Genomic DNA, 21,004 nt, shown 5'->3' on the forward strand with positions numbered 1-21,004 from the left:
ATATTCAAAAACAGGTACAAGGCTGAATTTTCTTCAATCATTTAGTCACAAAGCTGCAAGTAAGATGGTTATCGAAGTTTGCAAATTTTACTTATGAGTTTAAAGCTACATATTCATGTCTTCTTGATTTGGTACGTACTTGCATTAGTACTTGTCAATTTTATAAGAAAATTTATAGTTGAACTGATTTAATAATTACATACAAAACATGATTTTTTTTAGTTTCAAATTAAACATGTAACTCACTGAAAGAGTAGTTATAAGCAAATGTACAATCAATAATTTACTTTCGGTAAACTTAAACACTGCTTTACTAAAATCACAATTTACAATGTTAGGAAAGCAGATGTTCCTCAAAGGCACGTCTCTGTTACAAACTTTTTCCAAATAAGAAACTAATATACATTTCTCTGTTACAACTTTTGCTTCTTGAGATGGTTTACCTGAGTTTCCTCAGGGAATCGATAGTTGAAAAATTCTTCAATTCTAGAAGAACCATCTTCGGTAGTAAGTTTTCGTCTCTTCTTCTGTTGCTTCTTGGGCAGCTTAGGCAGGACCAAGCTAACATCACCCAACTCTCCAGATGAAGCCTCCAAGTTAAGCCATTTCACCAAAAGCATCGCCCTTTCTTCTCTTGAATCTGGAGCTGATGATGTGATGTAACTCACAGCTTCCTCAAACACCCTTCTGGCATGCTCAATGCATTGCTTCTTTTGTTCTAAACCCGCTTTATAAGTAGCTGTTGCTTCAAACTCTGCATAGCTTATCCATATCTCCAAGTGCTGCTTTTTACGATTAGGAATTCTTTCATAATGCACTCTTGTTCTCTCAAATTCACACTTAGCAGTCTCAAAATCATGGAATGCCTTCCAAAACAACTCTTGCTTTACCAATTCTGGTCGAGCAATTGCAGACTCAAATATTGCTCTAGCTCGTTCAGTCTCTGATAAAGATCTCTCCAAATCTTCTGCATACTTGCTCCATGCTTTGCATTTGTCAGCTGACCACTCCAGATAATTTACATACAATTTCCTGCATCGATCTGTATTACCAAGCTCCAATTCCATTTCTATATACTTCTTAAATAGCTTATGTTTAGGAGCCTTTCCAATAGCATAATCTAATATTCGACGAGCACCTTTGAAATTCAGCATACGTATTTCAAACTGTGCTGCTAGAAGCCATAACTTTGCAGATGAGAACTTCTTGTGAGCCATCAGTTTGAGAAAATTCCTGTACACATCTCTTGCTCGCTCCATATTTCTAGTATCAAACTCTTCATAACGTGCATAATTAATCAACAGATAAATATAGCGCCGCCATGAAATCTTTTCCTGATTTGGAGGAACATTAGATATAGCTCTCTCATAAACCTCCCTAGTTTTTTCCTTATCCCCTACACTTTCTTCCAATCGTATATATTCAAACCAGGAATCATAGTTGAAAGGATTTTCCCTCACTTCGTTTTCAAATACCACAATCTTGCATGAGTAATTTAATAGCGTGTGGTTTAAGTCATCAACTTCAGAAACGGAACGTGGGCATTTTTGTTTCGGAGTGCAGATTTTGGTCTCTTGGAGTTCCTTAGCTTCGATAAGAATCTTCTCAGTTGTGATTTGAATTGGAGCATCGGTTTTGTTCTTCTCCATTGTTGGTCGAGGAAGCTTCCACTGTGTGTCTTCTCTAGGGAAATAACTCAGGGTCGAGTGAGACATGGCAGAAATCTTAAAGTGCTGTGCGAGGAAAGAAGAGTTAGGGCTTTCGTGACCTCAGACTCTCAAGACTTAGGGCTTTCGATACCAAGGTCTTCAGAAACAACGCAGGTTCCATTTATAGCCGACTAAATTTTTTTTATCACGGGCCACATCCAGAATATTAGCTTTATTAATGGGCCTCAATAGTCTAATTATTTAAATTAGGAATATTATGTTTCCCACTCTACATAAATGAATATGTGGTTTTAGATTTCATAATCTTCCTATAAAAAAACGATTTTATAATCCGAATATAGTTTAGATGTGTTCAGATTATATAATTAGAATCTATTCCATTTAAGCAATTTCGAGTTTTGCTTTTAAAAAAAATAAAAACAAAGTAAAAAAATGACAAAAACATGTCAAATAAAATAAAAAATATTTAAAAATACCACAAAAAAAAATTCTAATAATCAAATAAAACTAAAGCAAATTTTTTCAAGTCTAAACGATGAAGTTTTGGATTTTGAAAGGGCGGCGTCCCGTATGGGTGTCCTGATTCTTGATTTTTTCTTCTAATTTTTTGAGAAAGTTTCGGAGCAATCTGATGAAGTAGTCTGAAAACCAGTTTTTTAACTCGGACATGGTGGGAACAACTAACAGTGACCTAAAACACAAGGATGAGGGTTATGATGATTATTATGGTCCTTAAACCGGTTAACCATATTACAAACATGCTCAATATTTATACTGATACGGTTTGAATTATATAATCCGTACTATTTTCCCTTGAATTTTTGACAAAAGAGGGGTATTCGGATTATATGATCCAAAAAAAGCAAGGAATTCCTATTTTTTGGTTGTTCGGATTATAAAATCTAAAGGGTTAATACATGTGTACCCCTGTAATATTAGCGATTTTCAATTTACCCCTTGCAAAAAAATTTGTTTAGATTCCAACCGTGTAATTTGAAAATTATTTGGTTTTGGACCTTCATGGCATCAAATTACAAAATTTAAGGTACTTTTGCCCTCTGTAATTTGCGAGAATTTCAATTTACCCCCTGCGATATCATCAATTTTGTATCGTCAAAATTTATGAAGGTTCAAAACCAAATAATCTTCAAATTACAAGGTTGGAATCTAAACAGATTTTTTTTTTTACAGGAGGTAAATCGGAAATCACTAATATTACAAAGGGTAAACATGTATATTTTGACAACATTTTTGAAGGAGGAGGTTGATAATTTTCAAAACTTGAATAAGAGGGAGGTTGATAATTTTGCATGAAATTGAAGAAGGATTATTTTGGTTTGGGTTCATTTGTTGAACACAATATGATGTTGTAAAATTTTGAGTGAACACATTTATAAAAGTTGATCGTGGATTATAAGAGTCAATGTCCATATATTTATATAAAAGAAGCTATATGAAGAAAAAAAGAGTTGAATACGGATGAACATTAAGAGAGATGAAGACAAAATGTTTTCTTTCTCTTTTGTTTTAGTCCCTGTCAAAATTAATTGAATACTTGTTTTAATGTTGATTCATCAAACCCATTCCGAGTCATGTCCTTTGCACACGTGTAACAATTAGTATAATATTTTCGTGTAGAGCCATGCTAAACACAGCGACGAAGTTTATCCCGAATTTATCAAGAATGAAACAAGCCAAATCTTTGAGCGGAGGATATCAGGGAGGTGGGGAGAAAAATATGGAAAATCCTAAAATAGTGTATGAGTGACATACATGCCATATGCATCGTGTGTAACTTGACCCCTCCTCATATAGATATAATAAACAAATTTTATTAAGCATAAAACACAACGCATGAAGTGAATAGGTGAGCCAAAATTAGACACTGATAATCAATTTTCTGCTGTCTTTTTCAAAAATCATTTGTAATTCCGGAGATGGCACACTCCAATAAGATTGGGAAGGGTAACCTCATTAAAGGCCTCTCTGCACGCCAGAAGAATTTCAATTGCATACAAGTCATTTTCTTTTAGTTTCAAATCCAAACATGTTACTCACAGAAAAATTAGTGATAATCAATGTACAATCAATAATTTACTTTCGGTAACCTTAAACAGTTCTGCTTTAATAAATATTGATTAAAATCACAATTTACAATGTTAGGAAAGCAGATGTCCCTCAAATGGACTTCTATTTTACAAACTTTTTCCAAATAAGAAACTAATTTACAAACTTTATAGTATGAACTAAATTGACTAAGCTTCTGAAGCTACACTATTTTCCGGTTAATAACAGAATCAAGCCACACTACATGACAATTTTTGCTTCTTGAGATGGGTTGCCTGAGTTTCCTCAGGGAATCGATAGTCGAAAAATTCTTCAATTCTAAAAGAACCATCTTGGGCAGCCACTTTTAGTCTCTTCTGTCGCTTCTTGGGCAGCTTAGGCAGGACTAAGCTAACATCACCCAACTCTCCAGAGAAAGCCTCCAAGTTGAGCCATTTCACCAAAAGCATCGCCCTTTCTTCTCTTGAATCTGGAGCTGATGATGTGATGTAACTCACAGCTTCCTCAAACACCCTTCTGGCATGCTCAATGCATTGTTTCTTTTGTTCTAAACCCGCCTTATAAGTAGCTGTTGCTTCAAACTCTGCATAGCTTATCCATATCTCCAAGTGCTGCTTTTTCCTATTAGGAATTCTTTCATAATGCACTCTTGTTCTCTCAAATTCAATCTTAGCAGTCTCAAAATCAAGGAATGCCTTCCATAACAACTCATGCTCTGGTCGAGCAATTGCAGACTCAAATATTGCTCTAGCTCGTTCAGTCTCAGATGAAGATCTCTCCAACTCTTCTGCATACTTGCTCCATGCATTGCATTTTTTAGCTGACCACTCCAGATACTTTACATACAAATTCCTGCATCGATCTGTATTACCAAGCTCCAATTCCATTTCAATATACTTCTTAAATAGCTCATGTTTAGGAGCGATTCCAATTGCATAACCTAATATTCGACGAGCACCATTGAAATTCAGCATACGTATTTCAAACTGTGCTGCTAGAAGCCATAACTTTGCAGATGAGATCTTCTTGTGAGCCATCAGGTTGAAACACCTCCTGTACACATCTCTTGCTCGCTCCATATCTCCAGCATCAAGCTCTTCATAGAGTGCATACTTAATGAACAGAAAAATATAGCTCCGCCAGGAAATCTTTTCCTGATTTGGAGGAACATTAGATATAGCTCTCTCATAAACCTCCCTAGTTTTTTCCTCATCCCCCACACTTTCTTCCAATCGTATATAGCTTAACCAGGAATCATAGTTGAAAGGATTTTCCCTCGCTTCTTTTTCAAATGCCACAATCTTGCATGGGTAATTTAATAGCGTGTGGTTCAAGTAATCAACTTCAGGTAATTTAATCTGTTGGAGTTCCTTATCTTCGATAAGAATCAGCTCAGTTGTGATTTGAATTGGTGCATCGGTTTTGTTGTTCACCGTTGTTGGTCGAGGAAAGTTCACCTCCGTGTCTTCTCTAGTGTGATAACTCAGGGTTGAGAGAGACATGGCAGAAATCTGAAAGTGCTATATGAGGGAAAAGAGTTAGGGCTTTCGAGACCTTCGACGGTCGATAGAGACCAAGGGCTTATACGTTCAGTAAGGAGTAATAGTTACGATTGATTTACTTTATAGGTAGGTTCCATTTATAGCCGAATAAATTTTTTATTATGGGCCACATCCAAATAGTCTAATTATTTAAATCAATTCCTAATCAGTAAGACAATCCACAATTGAACTCACGTTAGAGGTGCGTAAATGGATATTGCGTGTTTACGATTCTCTTGTTATAATATATATATATATATATATATATATTTTTTTTTTTTGTCAAGTAGCCTAGTGGTTAGAATTCACCTTATAAGGTGAATAAGTGAGGTGTCCAGGGTTCAAACACCGACCCCTGCATATAATAATTCATTGTCCTACCAATTGAGTTATGCTCATGAGACTGTTATAATTAATACTTAATAAACATTTAATTTATCCTGCTCAACAACTGAAAACAATTATAAAATGAATTATTACAAAGTTTAATTAAGTTGGTAGAGACAATTTATAATATATGTAAAGTTAGAAGTTCGAACTCCGGCAATCACAAAAAAAAAAGAGTTTCAATGATAATTTTATATCATTAAATTTTAAGATGAATTTATTTATTGATTCATAACTATCTATTTTTTGAAATATTGAATAATTTAAATATAAATTATATTTTTGTTCAATATTATTAAAAATTAAAAAATTATGAAAACTAAACAAAGTAATTATATAACAATTAATCTTGTTGACTATCACTCCTATAATGTTACCAAATGTACTCAACAAAGTCCTAGTGAACTTAACTCAACTGATACAAACAATACATAATATATGTAAAGTCCGAGTTCAAACCCCAACCACCACCCAAAAAAATATGTACTCCACAAAGTCTTGTCGAAGTTAAAGATGAGTTCGTTATTTTCTGAAAAATGATAAAGATATGTTCATTATAACCATTTGTAATTATTTGCTAAAGAGCATTTGCTCTTTGAATTACCCCTACAAATGCATCCGTAGAAATATTTAGCCATGTGTGAGGAGTTTATCTTCCTCTCGGATGAACCTTATACTCTTTGTTGTTTGTTGTATGCTCTTCCTCATTGAGCATAATATTATCAAGCCCAACTTTAGTGGTAAATGGTGGAGTTTGATCCTGCCGCACAAAGTTTAACATTGTTTCTTGCTCTTTTTCATCATCAAAAGTGGTTAGATGGTGGTGATTAAAGCATGAGAAGTTGATAAGAAAATGAGGTCTAGAAAATGAAAAATTATTATTATTTGGATAATTATGCGGATTAGAAAAGAAGGACGAGTGTTTGAAGATTTGAAGGATTTCAAAGATTCAAATAAGAGTGAGGTTGATAATTTTGCATGAAATTGAAGAACGATTATTATGGTTTGGATCCATTTGGTGAACACAAATATGATGTTGTAAAATTTTGAGCGAACAAATTTATAAAAGTTTCCCCTCAATTTTTTTTATTTTATTTTTATAAAAGTTTATAGTGACTTAAGAGTCAATGTTCATACTTCAAAAAAAAAAAAAGAGAGTCGATGTTCATATATTTATATAAAATAAGCTATATGAAGAAATTAAAAAAAGGATTTGAACATGGATTGATTAATATTGAGTTGAAGAGATGAAGACAAATATTTACCACCTTTCTTAAAAAAAATGTTTTCCACCTCTTTTGTTTCAGTCCCTGTTAAAGTGAATTGAATAATTGTTTTAGTGACGATTCACCAAACTAATACCTAGTTATGCCCCTTTGCACACGTCCATGTCAGCCTAACCATATCACGTCACGGTCTGACAGACAGCTCTCAAAGGTTAACGAGGGATCAAAATAAACGAGTTCAAATAGAGAGAAATTTATTTTTAGGGACTGAAACTCAAATTTGACCATCCTAAATTATATAAACTCATATTTTCTTGTAGTTTGATTTATGCGGGTGTGAAATTTCGGATTTGATTTAGGTGTTGAAAATGTTGGGTTTAATTTATGTGTTGAACTTGGTTTTGGTGATTACTTTTTAATTAGCATTGGTGGCAGCCCTCGGTTAGATGGTGTTTGTATTAGTGTTTTGATAAATGTTCTGTTTATATATGATGTCTTTTACTCTATTGTTTTTGTTACGTCGATTTTTATTTGTCTTGTGCAGAGACTTGTTTATTAATAAATTTTGCCGTTAAAAAAAATATAAACAACAAATTTTATCAGGCATATAACCCAACACAAGAAATGAATTAGTGAGCCGGAAATAGATACCGATACAAAGAAACTAGCAAAAGATAAGACTTAGTTTAAATTGATGGTGGCATTCAACCTTGGTGAGATTACAACCAGATGGAACAAAGGGAAGTCCATTGATCCCATTCCTCCCATAACTAATGTGTTTTTCCCTCATTTTGCAAGAAGAAAAACAAAGGGAAGTTTTTGCTCCACCTATATTTTCCAACAATCCTCCCTCTGCTATTGCTGTCAAGAATACTAATATGATAACAAGCTCAAAGGTACCAAGATGTGCTCATTATGGCATCTTAATTAGGCCACACTCAAGACAAATGTTTTATAAGAAGATTTCTAAACCTGCAGATTCGGATATAGGCAATTGCTGACTCTCTCTTACAAAGCAATGTTCCTGAAGTCAATTCCACAAGTGTTTCAAATCTCATGGTATTGTTCTTTCCATTAATCCAAATTCTTTTATGTTTTCTCACGATCAATGGATTCTGTTTCAAATTTTAAGAGTAATTTATTTATTGATTCATAACTATCTAATTTTGAAATATTAAATAATTCAATTATAAATTATATTTTTTTCAATATTATTAATAATACAGCAAATAGTGAAAAATAAAGAAAAGAACAATTTATATAACAACTAATCTTTTGACTATCACTTCAAAAATGTTGTCAAAATATACTTTACAAAATCCTGTTGAAGTTAAAGATGAGTTCGTCTATTTGCTAGAAAATGATCACAATGCTTATTGTAATCACCTCTAATTTTTTTGGTAAAAAGCATTTGCTCTTTGAATTACTACTACGGTCCGTTTGGCTCATGAGTTTTGATGGGGAGAGGAGGAGAGGGAATATTTTAAATTTGTTGTGTTTGGTTCAATTTTTAGAAGGGGAGGGGAGGGAGAGGAAGGGGAGCAAAATCCCTCATAAGCTCATTTATTGCTCCCCCTTAAATTGGAGTTTTTTGGAGGGGAGGGGAGGGGAGGGAAAGATAAATGAGTTAATGCAATTTTAATTACATTGACATAATTATCCTCATATTTATTTTTAAATGTCAAAATCATTCTTATTAAATATTTAAGTGTTTTCAATATATTGCTTATTACCTTTATTTCTTAACGTGCCTATATCATCCTTTTTTTTTTTTTTTTGTAGAACCACATATTCCTCTCTTCTAATATTTTTTTTAGGAGAATTCTTTTTTTTTTTGTACTAACTTTGTTCTCATTTTTTTATTTAATATTTTTTAATTGTATTATATATTAAAACATTATCAACAAATTTTGTGCTGGATTTTTTATAAATATATTTTATATATCAGTTCTAACAATAATTTTTTTTTTGTATTTTCCTAGATTATTTTATAAATCTAATATATATGAATATGCAATATAATTTTGTCAGAAGTTTTGCGTATGATTATTTATGGAGTTTTCGGTTACTGAGTTTTCATGTTTAATTTTTTATGAAGTGAATAATTTAAAAATCATGATACTATTTTAATATTAGAGGGATAAAAAAGTAATTTAGTTTTAAAATCTCTCCCCTCCCTTGTGAACCAAACATATATTTGATTAAAATCCCTCCCCTTCCCTCCCATCATTTGAACCAAACATATATTTAATTGAAATATCTCCCATTCCCTTCCCTCCCTTTCCCTCTCCTCTATTAAAACCCCTCCCCTCCGATGAACCAAACGGGCAGTGGCGGAGCCAGGAATATTGTAAAACCCGGGCAAAAAAAAATTTGCAACACATTTATAGGGCGTACATAAGAAATTGCAAACAAATAATAAAAAATGTAAAGAAATTGCCCAATTTATAGGGGTTTATATAAGAAATTCATAGGGATTTACACAAGAAATTGCAAAAAATTTGGCCCGGAGCCCGGACGAGTGCCCGGGTTCGCTGGGCCTTAGAACCGTCCCTGCAAACGGGCGTCCTTAAAAATATTTATCCATGAGTGAGGAGTTTATTTTCCTGGGTGAATCTTATACTCTATTGTTTATGAGTAGTATGTTCTTCCTCGTTAAGCATAATATTATCCAGCCCAACTTCTGTGGTAAATAGTGGAGTTTGATCTGCAGCACAAAGTTTGACATTGTTTCTTGCTCTTTTTCATCATCAAATGTGGACTTAGTTGGTGGTGATTAATATTAAACATGAGAAATTGATACGGAAATGAGGTCTAGAAAATGAAAAATTATTATTATTTGGATTAATATGTGGATATGAAAATAAGGAGTTTGAAGATTTGAAGGATTTTCAAAATTTGAATAAGAGGGAGGTTGAAAATTTTGCATGAAATTGAAGAATGTTTATTTTGGTTTGGATCCATTTGGTGAACACAAATACGATGTTATAAAATTTTGAGCGAACAAAATTATAAAAGTTGATCGTGGATTATAAGAGTCAATATGGCCATATATTTATATAAAAGAAGCTAAACCAAGAAAAAAAGGATTTGAATATGGATGAACAATGAGTAGAAGAGATGAAGACAAATGTTTTAATGATGATTCACGAAATCCATGGAAGCGTTCAAAATAAATGAATTCAAATTTATTTTTTCTTGAAGAAATGAATTCAAATATTACATTGCCAAATTGAGAGAAATTTCTTTTAATGGACTAAAAAAACTCAAATTTGCTCATTCTAGATTATATATAATAAGTGGGTGAGTGTAATATTTTCATGTAACTTGATCCCTCCTCATGCAGATATAATCAGGAAATTTTATTAAGCATAAATCCCAACACAAGAAATGAATAGGTGAGCCAAAAATAGACACCGATATAAAGAAGGTAGCAATCTATCAATCCAAAACTCGTCCTGCCACAAACAAACAAGGGCCAAAACATTAAATCAATACAATAAAAGATTGAAGAATTCTGCTTTCCACCCTGCACATTTTGCTCGCGGCTTGTAGCCGTTTTAAATTTACCCTTGCATTAATTAACTAATGCAAGTGTAAAACTATGCGCTAGTTAAGTAACGTTGCGTGAGTTAACTCACGCTAGTTCATAATTCCAAAAAGACAATCGCGTTTTTATTACTGCATAGCCAAGATGCATTTCAATCCAAAATCAGAAGTTGGCAAGGTTGCATTCAATGAAAAAGAAGATGGATGAGGTGGAGTTTTGGACAAACAACACATGTTAAGATGGCTATATTAGCCTATGATTAGGTGGCGACCACTATTGTCTAAACAACACATGTTAATCATAGGTGTTTATACTAGATAAAATTCTCTAATATGAACTAGTGGATAGAACAAGGTTGCTTGCTGCATGGTATAACATATATAGCAATTACACATAAAGCAGTACTAGTTGCCAAATGAATAAGAAAATTCACATTTTCCCTAGCGTGAGTTAACTCATGCCACGTGAGTTAACTAGCGCAGGGGTATTTTTGGAATGACTACAGGGCGCGAGCGAAAAGTGCTGGGTGAAGAGCATAATTCAAGATTGAAAGCACATTCGAAAGCTGAGACACTGAAAATTTGGCCAGCCCAACAAACCAAAAACAACACAAGGTAAGCCATAAACTGCACCTGTTATACCCTGATTTTGGACCTAAAAATACTCGTTCAAATTTCTTTTCTACCACTGATAATTGTCAATTTACTGTTGTTTTACTTTGAATCTTCACTTTATTTTCATCTGCATATTTTATTGTCTCTGTCTCAAGGTATTTTCAAATCATGGTTTTGCCTGTGTTTTTCTTGCATAGGATCATCCCAAAATGTCTTTCTTACATTACAAGTCATTTGAAAACTCTCTGAATCATTGCATTGCTTTTCCTGCATGTTATTTCAAAAATCATACAAAAGGGGTATTTTGATCATTTCCTGCAGTGGAACCCATTTTAGTCCCTGTGTTTGTCTCTGAGTCTTTTCGGCTTGTTTTACAAATCATCGTTGAGTCTTTGTTTAAAAACCATTTCAAAATTGTGTCTGAGTCAGTTTGAGTCAGCTGAGTCAGTTCAAAATTATGAAGAAAATTACATAAATATTCTCCCTTAAATATAAAACACTCTTTCAACTTCAATAAAAAAAAAATCGATACTATACTATTTAGGGAGCTTCTACGGTACACCTCACAAATTGAGGTGTACCGGTACTCCTACTTCAAATATTTACAATTTAACGATTATTTTATGAAATAAAGAGTTATTTATTAATATTTATGTTTTATAAGACATCATTTTATAAGAATAAACATCATTTCATTATTTATAAGAATCATATTAAATTTTTAACGTTTTCGGTAACTAAGATCTAATTATTGTAATTGTTAATGATAGAAAACAATTCTTTTTCTTCGAAAAACAACTCGTTTTAATATGAATTTGATGATTTTGTGTACCGGTACACTCAAATTATTGAGTGTACCATAAAATTTGCCTACTATTTAATATGCTATTGATGCTTCTTCTCTGAACCTCTCGTCACTCGTCGGTATCACTCTTTAACTCGCGTCCATTCAAAAAACTTTATTTTTGTTAAATGTAACAAACTCTATGCTTTTGTTGAATGTGTGTGTTTGTTTAAGCAAGTACCTTTGCTATTTCAGGAGCTAGACAAAAAATTTATGCTTTTATTGATGTTATTTGTATGAATGTTATTATGTTATGGTAAAAAGAATAAAGCAAATTTGATGATTTTTTTTTGGATAAATTTTAGGTAATTATAAAAAAAAGTTAACATTTCTTTTAAGAAAGTTCATTGATATCTGTAAAATACTCATGGATACTATAAAATACGTAGATAACTCTCCTAATGGATACCGTAACGCCCCATGTCTTCTATTTTTTATTTTGGCTTAATTAATGATTTAGTCTCTTTAGTTATTTGTTGGTTAAATTTTGGTTATTAACGTCACAATGCATACTTTGGATTAGTAAATAATTTAAGGAACTAATTCATTTATTAATGTTTAAAAAAACAATATATAGTGTTTAAAAAAAACAATATATATAGTCGCATTTTCTAAAAGAATCGTATTTCTAAAACAATATATTAATGTTTTTTTTTTTTTTTGAAATAACTATATATTGTTTTCTTGAAAGGGTTTGTTTTAAGTAATTTAATATATGCCTATAAATAACATTAATTTAATACATAACTTCTTTAATATATAAACGAAATTAAACTTCGATTTCGGATGAGAAAGTTATGAACATTTTAGTGCTGCTCACAAATCTCACCGATTTTGATCACCAAAATATGTGACTAATTACATTTAAACAGTGGCTTCAATGAGTGGTTGGTTTGGGATCTTGGAGTTTGCTCCTCCAGAGGTCTCAGGTTCGATTCTCTCTGGTGCCAATTTCGGTGGGCTAAGTCCATACAAAATTTGCTATGGCTTTAAACGGGCTCCCGCAAGTGGGCGCTGAGATTGGTCCCCTCGGATTAGTCGATTCTTGGATCAGATACTGAGTTTTTTTAAATAAAAAAAAAAAAAGTGGCTTCAAAGTATGCATGGTTGAACAAAGTATTGAACAAAGTAGTTATGGGGACAAAACGTGGCGACTTGAAATTTTTTACATGAACTTCACTTGGACCATACCAATATTCTTCTAGCTAGTGGTAACCTAAACCATGCCACAATATAATATGACAATTTTAACTTTATCATTTAGATGGATTTTTTTCCTAGAGTTATCGAGGAGACAGCCAAGAACAATGCTGCATATATTCTTTATCTAGATCATTCCTAGAATATTTTAAAAATAATAATAAAATACATATAGTACAAAAAATTTACCGCTATTTTATTTTACAGCTATTTAATGGTGATAAATCTTCATCGGAGAACCTATGAAACATATAAAGTGGTTCTTATCTCCAATCGAATTTTTTTCACAACAACTAACTACTAATAATTAGGATAATGCTACATTTTAAGAATAATCATTTGAAGAAGGCAAATTCTATGGTACAATTGAAAATTTGAGTGTATTGGTACACCAAATCTTTAAATTCGAGGGTTTCTTTAAAAAAAATAGAAGAAAATATTATTAAGGTTGCATATATATACTATACCCCCTGCTGAACAAGTTGTTTTATAATTATATGATAATTGGAAAAAGGAATACAGGCGTTGACAATATGCATGTATATTTTGTCAACAAAAAAAAAAAGACTAAGCATTTATATGTCCTCTAAAAAAATGCATGTGCATGTACAAACTTGATTTTATTCCAACAATATCAATGTGCTACAAAAACCATCCCAATTAAGCTTTATTATTTGTAATGCAATTCCTGTTGTACACAAAGCTTTATTCATTATTTCCCTTTCCGGAATCAGATGCAAATCCTACTTGCAAAAAAGAGAGGTCCCAATTGGATAAATCCAACTTTTCTTCCAACGCAGCAAATGCTCAAAAGATCGATATGGAATAGATTTCAGTATTAGGAAAAATAAAAGCCAACAAAAAAGTTTATATTGATGTCATGGATCAAGTGATCGGCTAATAAATTGTAATTAAATTAGATAAAAATAGTTAAATTAATCATCATCCATAATGGACTAGCTCCAAGGCATTATGTGATACTCTACTTTCGTTTTTTCCTTTGATAGATCGATGAAATGAGAATAATCATTGAAAATTCATTCTACTTAATATTTTTCTTTAGGATTTTTAGTAGTTGAAATAGGAGTTGTGGATAATACTTTTATTTTCTACTCCAAGCAAAACAAGAATATAGTTTGATTTTTTTTTTTTTGGTGAACTGAAAATAGTTTGATTTTTATTGATTTGAAAAAAAGGTAACAAACAATCGTGATGAGATAAATGTATATATGAAAAAATTAAATTATTCTTGAAGCCGTACCAAAGGACTTTGTCTTGATTTGTTCCGTATGCATGCATGCAATCAATCAATGCATGGATGAAGAATATAATCGTTTGTACTAGCTAGTAGTAAAAGTGGACTTAATTGATCAATCACTTTCAATGATTTTGAAAGTGACCCAAATATCTAATCGACGATTCTCCACTTTTCTACTTTTCTTTTCCAACAACAAGCCTTAATTTCTTCCCTTCAAAAACCCCTATATAAGCATGCCACGTTTGGCTTATTAACTCAACAAACAACACACCAAAACTTCAAGTATAACTAACACACATTCCTCACATATCAACCAACATTTTCCACATTTGACATTATATATAATGGAGAGAGTAACAAAGATGGTTTCAGAAAGGCCAGTGGTGATATTCAGCAAGAGTTCATGTTGCATGAGTCATACAATAAAGACACTATTTTGTGACTTTGGTGTGAATCCAGCAGTATATGAACTTGATGAGATACCAAGAGGGAGAGAGATTGAACAAGCACTTATTTCAAGACTTGGTTCTTCTCCATCTGTTCCAACTGTTTTCATTGGTGGTGAGCTTGTTGGTGGAGCCAATCAAGTTATGAGTCTTCATCTTAACCGTTCCTTAATTCCAATGCTTAAAAAAGCTGGTGCTCTTTGGCTTTAATCTCACCAGCAGGCTCACACAAATCTACTTAATAATAATAAGTTGACCTTTTTTGGTTATATATATAGAGAGAGGCAATGTTGAGTTAATCTTAGAGATTATGGCACTAGGTATAATTAATTAGTCTAACTTAATTGATAGATTTGGGGTGCCACTTAAGGACAAGGATCTTCTACCTTTGCTGCAATAATGTGCAGCAGGTGGATTCAAGTCTATTGTTTAGCCTTCTTTTTTAAGGGTTAAATGTAATGTTATCTTTTTTATAAGTATTGATAATAAATTAAAGGGAATACTACATGGTTCCACAAGTTACTACATTTTTTGAATTAATGCTTTTTTTCTATGTTAGAAATATCAGCATTATAAAAAAAAAAAAAGTTTCCTCTAAAATAAACATGTCTTGAACAAAAAATAAAATAACATGTTATATCGAATTAAATTAACCTAAATATTTAGTCCACCTTAATCTCTTCTCTTGAAGTTTTAGTTAGAATCATCCATAAAAACAAAAATGGAACAAAATCTTTTTATATAATATTTATGAAGACGAGTGTATGTGATTCGGGTGCAAACCGTGTGTTGTTATGCTGGAAATAGAATAAACCCACTGTAACATGCACTATTCCTTTTGATCTCATCATCGAACAATAGATATACGAAATTTGGAGAAAAGTCAGAAGCCGGAAAAACTAGCAAGTGAAGTGAATTCTGATTCTCAAACAGAAATGATCAATTTATTACTAACAAAAAAAAAAAGAAATGTTCAATTTAAAATAATTTTTGAAACAACTCTTTCATATGTTCAGTGTACTACTTTAATTCTCTCTCAATTGTTTTTTTTTTTAAAAAAGAGAATAAAAATGTTGTCCCAAAAGTTATTAAAAAATAGTTGAGCAAATATTATTTCTCAATTTTTAAAAAAATTAAAGAATATAAATAATAGTAAAATAAGTTATGAAAACCTGCAACACCCATTCTACACCTTGAAAAAGAAGAAAAAAAAAGTAGAGATAGAAAGATTGATATGATAGATTTAATATAGGCTAAATTACACGAGATGTAGAATGGGTGTTTTGTCGGTTTTTGTATCAAGTAGGCCATTTAAGTTATTTAATCGTAACAATTTCAGGAATTTCAGATCTTCAAAATGTAAGTTACTCGGGTTTAAAAGTTACAATTAAATAACTTAAAAGACTTAAATGTTATAAAAAATACTTAAATGACTAACTTGTTACAATTAAATAACTTAAAAGACATAACTAATATGAAAAAACTTAAAAGGACCAAGATGTTATAAAAATAACTTAAAAAACCTCTTGTGTAATTTAATCTTTAATATATTGATGTGATGGAAATAAATAAAATGAGATGGAAATACATAAAATAGATAGATAGGAAGAAAATAAAGTGTTGAAAAAATAGGGATGTTCAAATATCATAACTCTAAAGAATATGGATGCCTTGTGTAGTTAGATGATGAGTGTTGAAGTACTCCCAATGTTTGTTTTCTAAATCACGTACATTATGACATATGCTAAAAAATATATGAATAAAGACCAATGGTGTGTTTGGTTAACAGGAAGACATGAGAGAGATTTTAGTAGATAAGAGAGGAAGGAATTGGAGAAATATTTTATAGTTTCGATCCTATCAATTTACTCTGTTTATTCTCTAAATTATTAAAATTTTATATTTTTGGATAAAAATTTAATGTCACCGTTTCGTATTTATATTTTTCAAAACTATAGTAATAGGAAAAACGGTTGGTATTTCAATTTTTCAAAACTATAGTAATAGGAAAAACGGAGAGGATCCTAACCTGATATCTTAATGTCACATGTTTGGTTCATAAAAGAAGAAGAAAGAATTTATAACTTATTTATATTTTTATCCTTATAATTTGACAATGTCTCATGTTTTTTTTTTTTTTTAAAAACATGGTATCCGACCCAAGAATCAACTAATTTAAAGGGATCAATACCACAATTCACTTGCTCTGTATAGACTTGTCCATCGAAATTGGCGGTAGGAGGAATCAAACGTGAGACCTTGAGAACAGCAAACTTCAAGATTCCAAACCAACCACTAGGCGGACCCCAAATGAGTACAATGGTCTCATGATTATAAATTGTTCCCTACATAAACAATAATACACGTGAGTCGAACTATATAATTCTTTAGCAAAAAATTATATCGTGTATTGATTGAATTTTTTGATCTTGATAATCCATTTAACTCAATGAAATATAATTATGAAACTAAATTCTACATAAATACATAATATATAGACACACACACACACAATGTAAGAATATTTATCTTGTTACCCAAAATCGGTACATAGGCGAGTCAAAGATATGAGAATTTCCCTTAGTTAGTGGAAGGTTAGTCGAGCACGATTGCAGCTGAATAAGGATCAACTGATTCTTTCTCGAGTCTGCTAAAAAATATGTGGATCTTGAAGGAATCAAACTTAGTCAAAACCTAATTGAACTATACAATTAGGAACTTAACTTATGCTCCATGTTTTAGCACCATCAATCGCAAAGTGCGATGAGCAAGAAAGAACATTTTATGGGAGGCTGCACACATTGGACCTTGTCAACTCAACATATCATGCCATAAAAGGGAAAGCTATAAGTCGAACGTGGGGCGCCACACACCCCTTCCATGAGGGAAAACTAACACATTGCTCACCCAAATAACCAAGGAAGGTTAAACAGTATATGCCACATCGTTTGGCCAATACGATTAGTTTTGCCGATAAATACTCATCTTGTACAATGTTTGAAACACACGACTAATCAAATGTAAGTTATCTACGCAATATTATCCCTTTACTTTTTGTGATTGTTTATATTTACATGTATTTCTTAGTTTAGTAGCTAAAACCCCCAAAAAAAGCACACATTATTTAACGCTTTAATATAGTAATTAGGAACTCATAGTTGAGGAATGAAGTTTCTTCCTCAACAAAATAGATTGAATAAAGAGAATCACAGTTGAGGACTATCAACCCATACCTAGGCTAAATCTCTAGTATGACAATAAATTTGGCACCCATGAAAATTTCAATTCTCCATATCAAAACTATGTTTGGTGTATGCACTTGAGATCTTAAAAGAGTCTTGGCATTTTGGTTGAACTGTCGTCGTCAACTTCAATAAGGTGATGCCAACAAAGACTAAACAAGCCTTCACAAACAATAGGAATGCTAACATATGAAACTCCTCGTAGTGTTTATGAGGAACCACTAGTTAATCCAACCAAGCCGCTCTAGTAGCAATGACAACACGTCTTTTATATTAGACATCAGACAGACATGGGATATGTTACATCATGTATGAGATCTCTCAACAATTTTTTGATATTGTTAAACCCATGATTCTTAACGAAGTTTAACAAGTCAAGGAGTTTGAGGCTAGATGAGCCAAAAACGTTATCCTATGTTACGGGAGATATAAATATACAAAAAGAAACTCGATTCATGTTTTAAATATAGTAGATTTATTATTATTTAATTTGTTCTCCTCTCTGCTAAGTATTATGGATACATATGATGTGCTTTTGCAGCCTTTTGCGGTTGGCCTGGGTGAACCAAAATAGATTTTGCAACAAAACGTGTCGCCTTGAAATTTTTTACATGAACTTCACTTTGTACCACACCAATATTCTTCTAGGCTATAGTGGTGGTGACCATGCCACAATGAGATACGATAATATTAACTTTTACATTTTCATGGATCTTTCTAGAGATATCAACAATCAACAAGACAGCCAAGCACAAAGCTGCGTATATTCGTTATTTAGATCATTCCCTGGAATATTTTTAAAACTTATAAATAAATAGATAAATATATAGTAAAGATTTATTTCAAGAAGTAAAGGTTTCTTTCTTTTTTTGACAAGTTTTTTTGTTTTTTTTTTAGAGTAAAGGTTTCTTATAATGTAGATTTTGTTGTAACTTAATTAGATATATTAATTTGGTATATTAAAAAAGAATTACACATCAAATTAAACTTTTTTTTTACATGTTTGAATTAAACATTTCCAGTAAGCTTCTTGTTTTTGAATGCCGAAAATTTATAAGATAGTTCGTCGTGCAAAATTCGGATCTTAGTCGACTAGCTCTGTGATCACATGATGTCGTGACAATTTGGTTGATTTATGAATTCATCAACTGATATGATGATATGTAGGATGATTTTCACTTATGTAAAATCATGACTAACATTACTAATGTAAGTGACTATCTTATAAGCTGAGTTATAAGTGAAAACCGCATTGTCGAGTTATCAACTTCTTAATTTATCAACTATCTATGTCCTTCATCACCATATTATTAAGGGAATATATCTTCATTCACGTTCTGGATTTAGTTAGATGATATCTTGCCCATACGATTGAGTTGAGGGAAAAAATTATCTTGTGTTACGATTGTTTGGTTGTCATCTACCAACATTCTCTACATTTATATTTTTTATGAAGTATGATGTTTGATCATGTTTTACCATTCAAACTAACCACGGGGTCATTTCTATTTCCTTCTCTCTCTCTCTTTTTAATTGCTTCCTTTATCATGCTACATATTTAAAAAAGTTGTTATTCTTCCTTTGAACTTGGTCGATTCTATGTTGCAGTCTTTTGGACACTCATTAAACATTACAGCGACCTTAATTCTCATTAAACATTACGACAATCTTAATAAGACTTAATAATCTCCTCCAAGTCCATTATGACTTAGTAGCCATATTCAACAATAGGACGTAGTAGCCACGTTCAACCATCAACTAATTTAGTCATCAACCAATTTATCACTCTCAAATCAAGAGCGATCACTCCGTCAAACTCCAAAAACAAATCGTTAAGGAACCTCTCAACTCCTGATCAACCAGAAAAGACACCTAAATCAGCCTAAAAAATTTGAAACTAGTAACAAACTCCCGATCTCCAAGGAAAAGCGATCTCACCCGAGATTAATGAAACAAACTCCTAATCCTAGTCATTAGGTGCAGCGGTAACACAAACAAAATCAGTTTGGATTGGGACCCAACTCAAAAAAAAAAAAAAAAAAAAAAAAACCGAAAACGAAAACAATCTAAAATTTAGCCACAAGCCAATCGAAAAACCCAAAACTGAAGCGAGCTAGCTGAGGAAGAGATAGGCCCAGATCTCCAATCACTATATCCTATTGTATATGGCACATGTAACATGTTTTTTTTTTTTTTTTACTGTTAATCCAATTCCTGTTTTTTTGTTTTGTTTTTTTGTTCAGAGGATTAATGCAATTCCTATTCCTATTGTACACAAAGCATTATTCATATTCTCCTTTCCGGAATTAGATGCGAATCCTAGCTGCAAGAAAAAGAGGTCCCCAATTGGATAAATCCAACTTTTCTTCCAACGCAGCAGATGCTCAACGATAAATCCAACTTTCTTTCGGTATTAGGAAAAATAAAATAAAAAAATTGTGCAATATTGATGTCATGGATCACTTGAGTATTGTTTCACATGTCAATTTACAATTTTAACATTTCGTATCTCTAATTATCAATTAGAAGTAACAAAAAATATATAAATTAAATATTTATCGAACTCATCTTTTTTATTTGTTGATAAAATCCAACATATTTTTTTATGCTATCATTTGTCTCTATATATTAGTAGAAAAATATAATTAAAATAGACACAAATGCTGCCATTCTACCGCTCATTTAATATATTTTGATCATATTTTTCCTAGACAAATGGTAACATATATAAATACAAATAGTAGCATACAAAATTGTAGCATATTAAATTGTAGCATTTGTCTTGAACAGAAAATAATAATAGTTTGATTTGGTGTTTAATTAGATTCAAACAACAGTAAGTAACAAACAATCGTAATAGAAGTAAGGGTTAACAGTGCTTTACTCTCCTGTAATATAGGTCATTTCCGGTTTTCCCCTCTGTAAAATATTTTTTTTGAATTTCGTCCTTTTAATTTGA

General features: G+C 31.9%; 3 protein-coding genes across 3 annotated transcripts; 1 reads left to right on the forward strand and 2 right to left on the reverse strand.

The window, feature by feature from the left end:
• Positions 1–330: 330 nt before the first annotated feature.
• LOC25494066 (crooked neck-like protein 1) lies at positions 331–1,691 on the reverse strand. The gene has a single exon (XM_013602787.3). The coding sequence runs from the start codon at positions 1,647–1,649 to the stop codon at positions 414–416; it is 1,236 nt and encodes a 411-aa protein (XP_013458241.2). The 5' UTR covers positions 1,650–1,691; the 3' UTR covers positions 331–413.
• A 2,276-nt stretch (positions 1,692–3,967) lies between these two features.
• LOC11415167 (pre-mRNA-splicing factor clf1) lies at positions 3,968–5,239 on the reverse strand. The gene has a single exon (XM_003609550.1). It carries the CDS (start codon positions 5,237–5,239, stop codon positions 3,968–3,970), a length of 1,272 nt encoding a protein of 423 aa, XP_003609598.1.
• A 9,363-nt stretch (positions 5,240–14,602) lies between these two features.
• LOC11415168 (monothiol glutaredoxin-S2) lies at positions 14,603–15,321 on the forward strand. The gene has a single exon (XM_003609552.4). It carries the CDS (start codon positions 14,702–14,704, stop codon positions 15,011–15,013), a length of 312 nt encoding a protein of 103 aa, XP_003609600.1. The 5' UTR covers positions 14,603–14,701; the 3' UTR covers positions 15,014–15,321.
• Positions 15,322–21,004: the final 5,683 nt, after the last annotated feature.

This window comes from Medicago truncatula, chromosome 4 (genome assembly GCF_003473485.1).
Source record: "Medicago truncatula cultivar Jemalong A17 chromosome 4, MtrunA17r5.0-ANR, whole genome shotgun sequence".
Taxonomy (NCBI): domain Eukaryota; kingdom Viridiplantae; phylum Streptophyta; class Magnoliopsida; order Fabales; family Fabaceae; genus Medicago; species Medicago truncatula.

Bases quoted from the DNA above. Each gene is read 5' to 3' on its own strand.
- LOC25494066 (XM_013602787.3), bottom strand. From the start codon at position 1,649: ATGGAGAAGAACAAAACCGATGCTCCAATTCAAATCACAACTGAGAAG.
- LOC11415167 (XM_003609550.1), bottom strand. From the start codon at position 5,239: ATGTCTCTCTCAACCCTGAGTTATCACACTAGAGAAGACACGGAGGTG.
- LOC11415168 (XM_003609552.4), top strand. From the start codon at position 14,702: ATGGAGAGAGTAACAAAGATGGTTTCAGAAAGGCCAGTGGTGATATTC.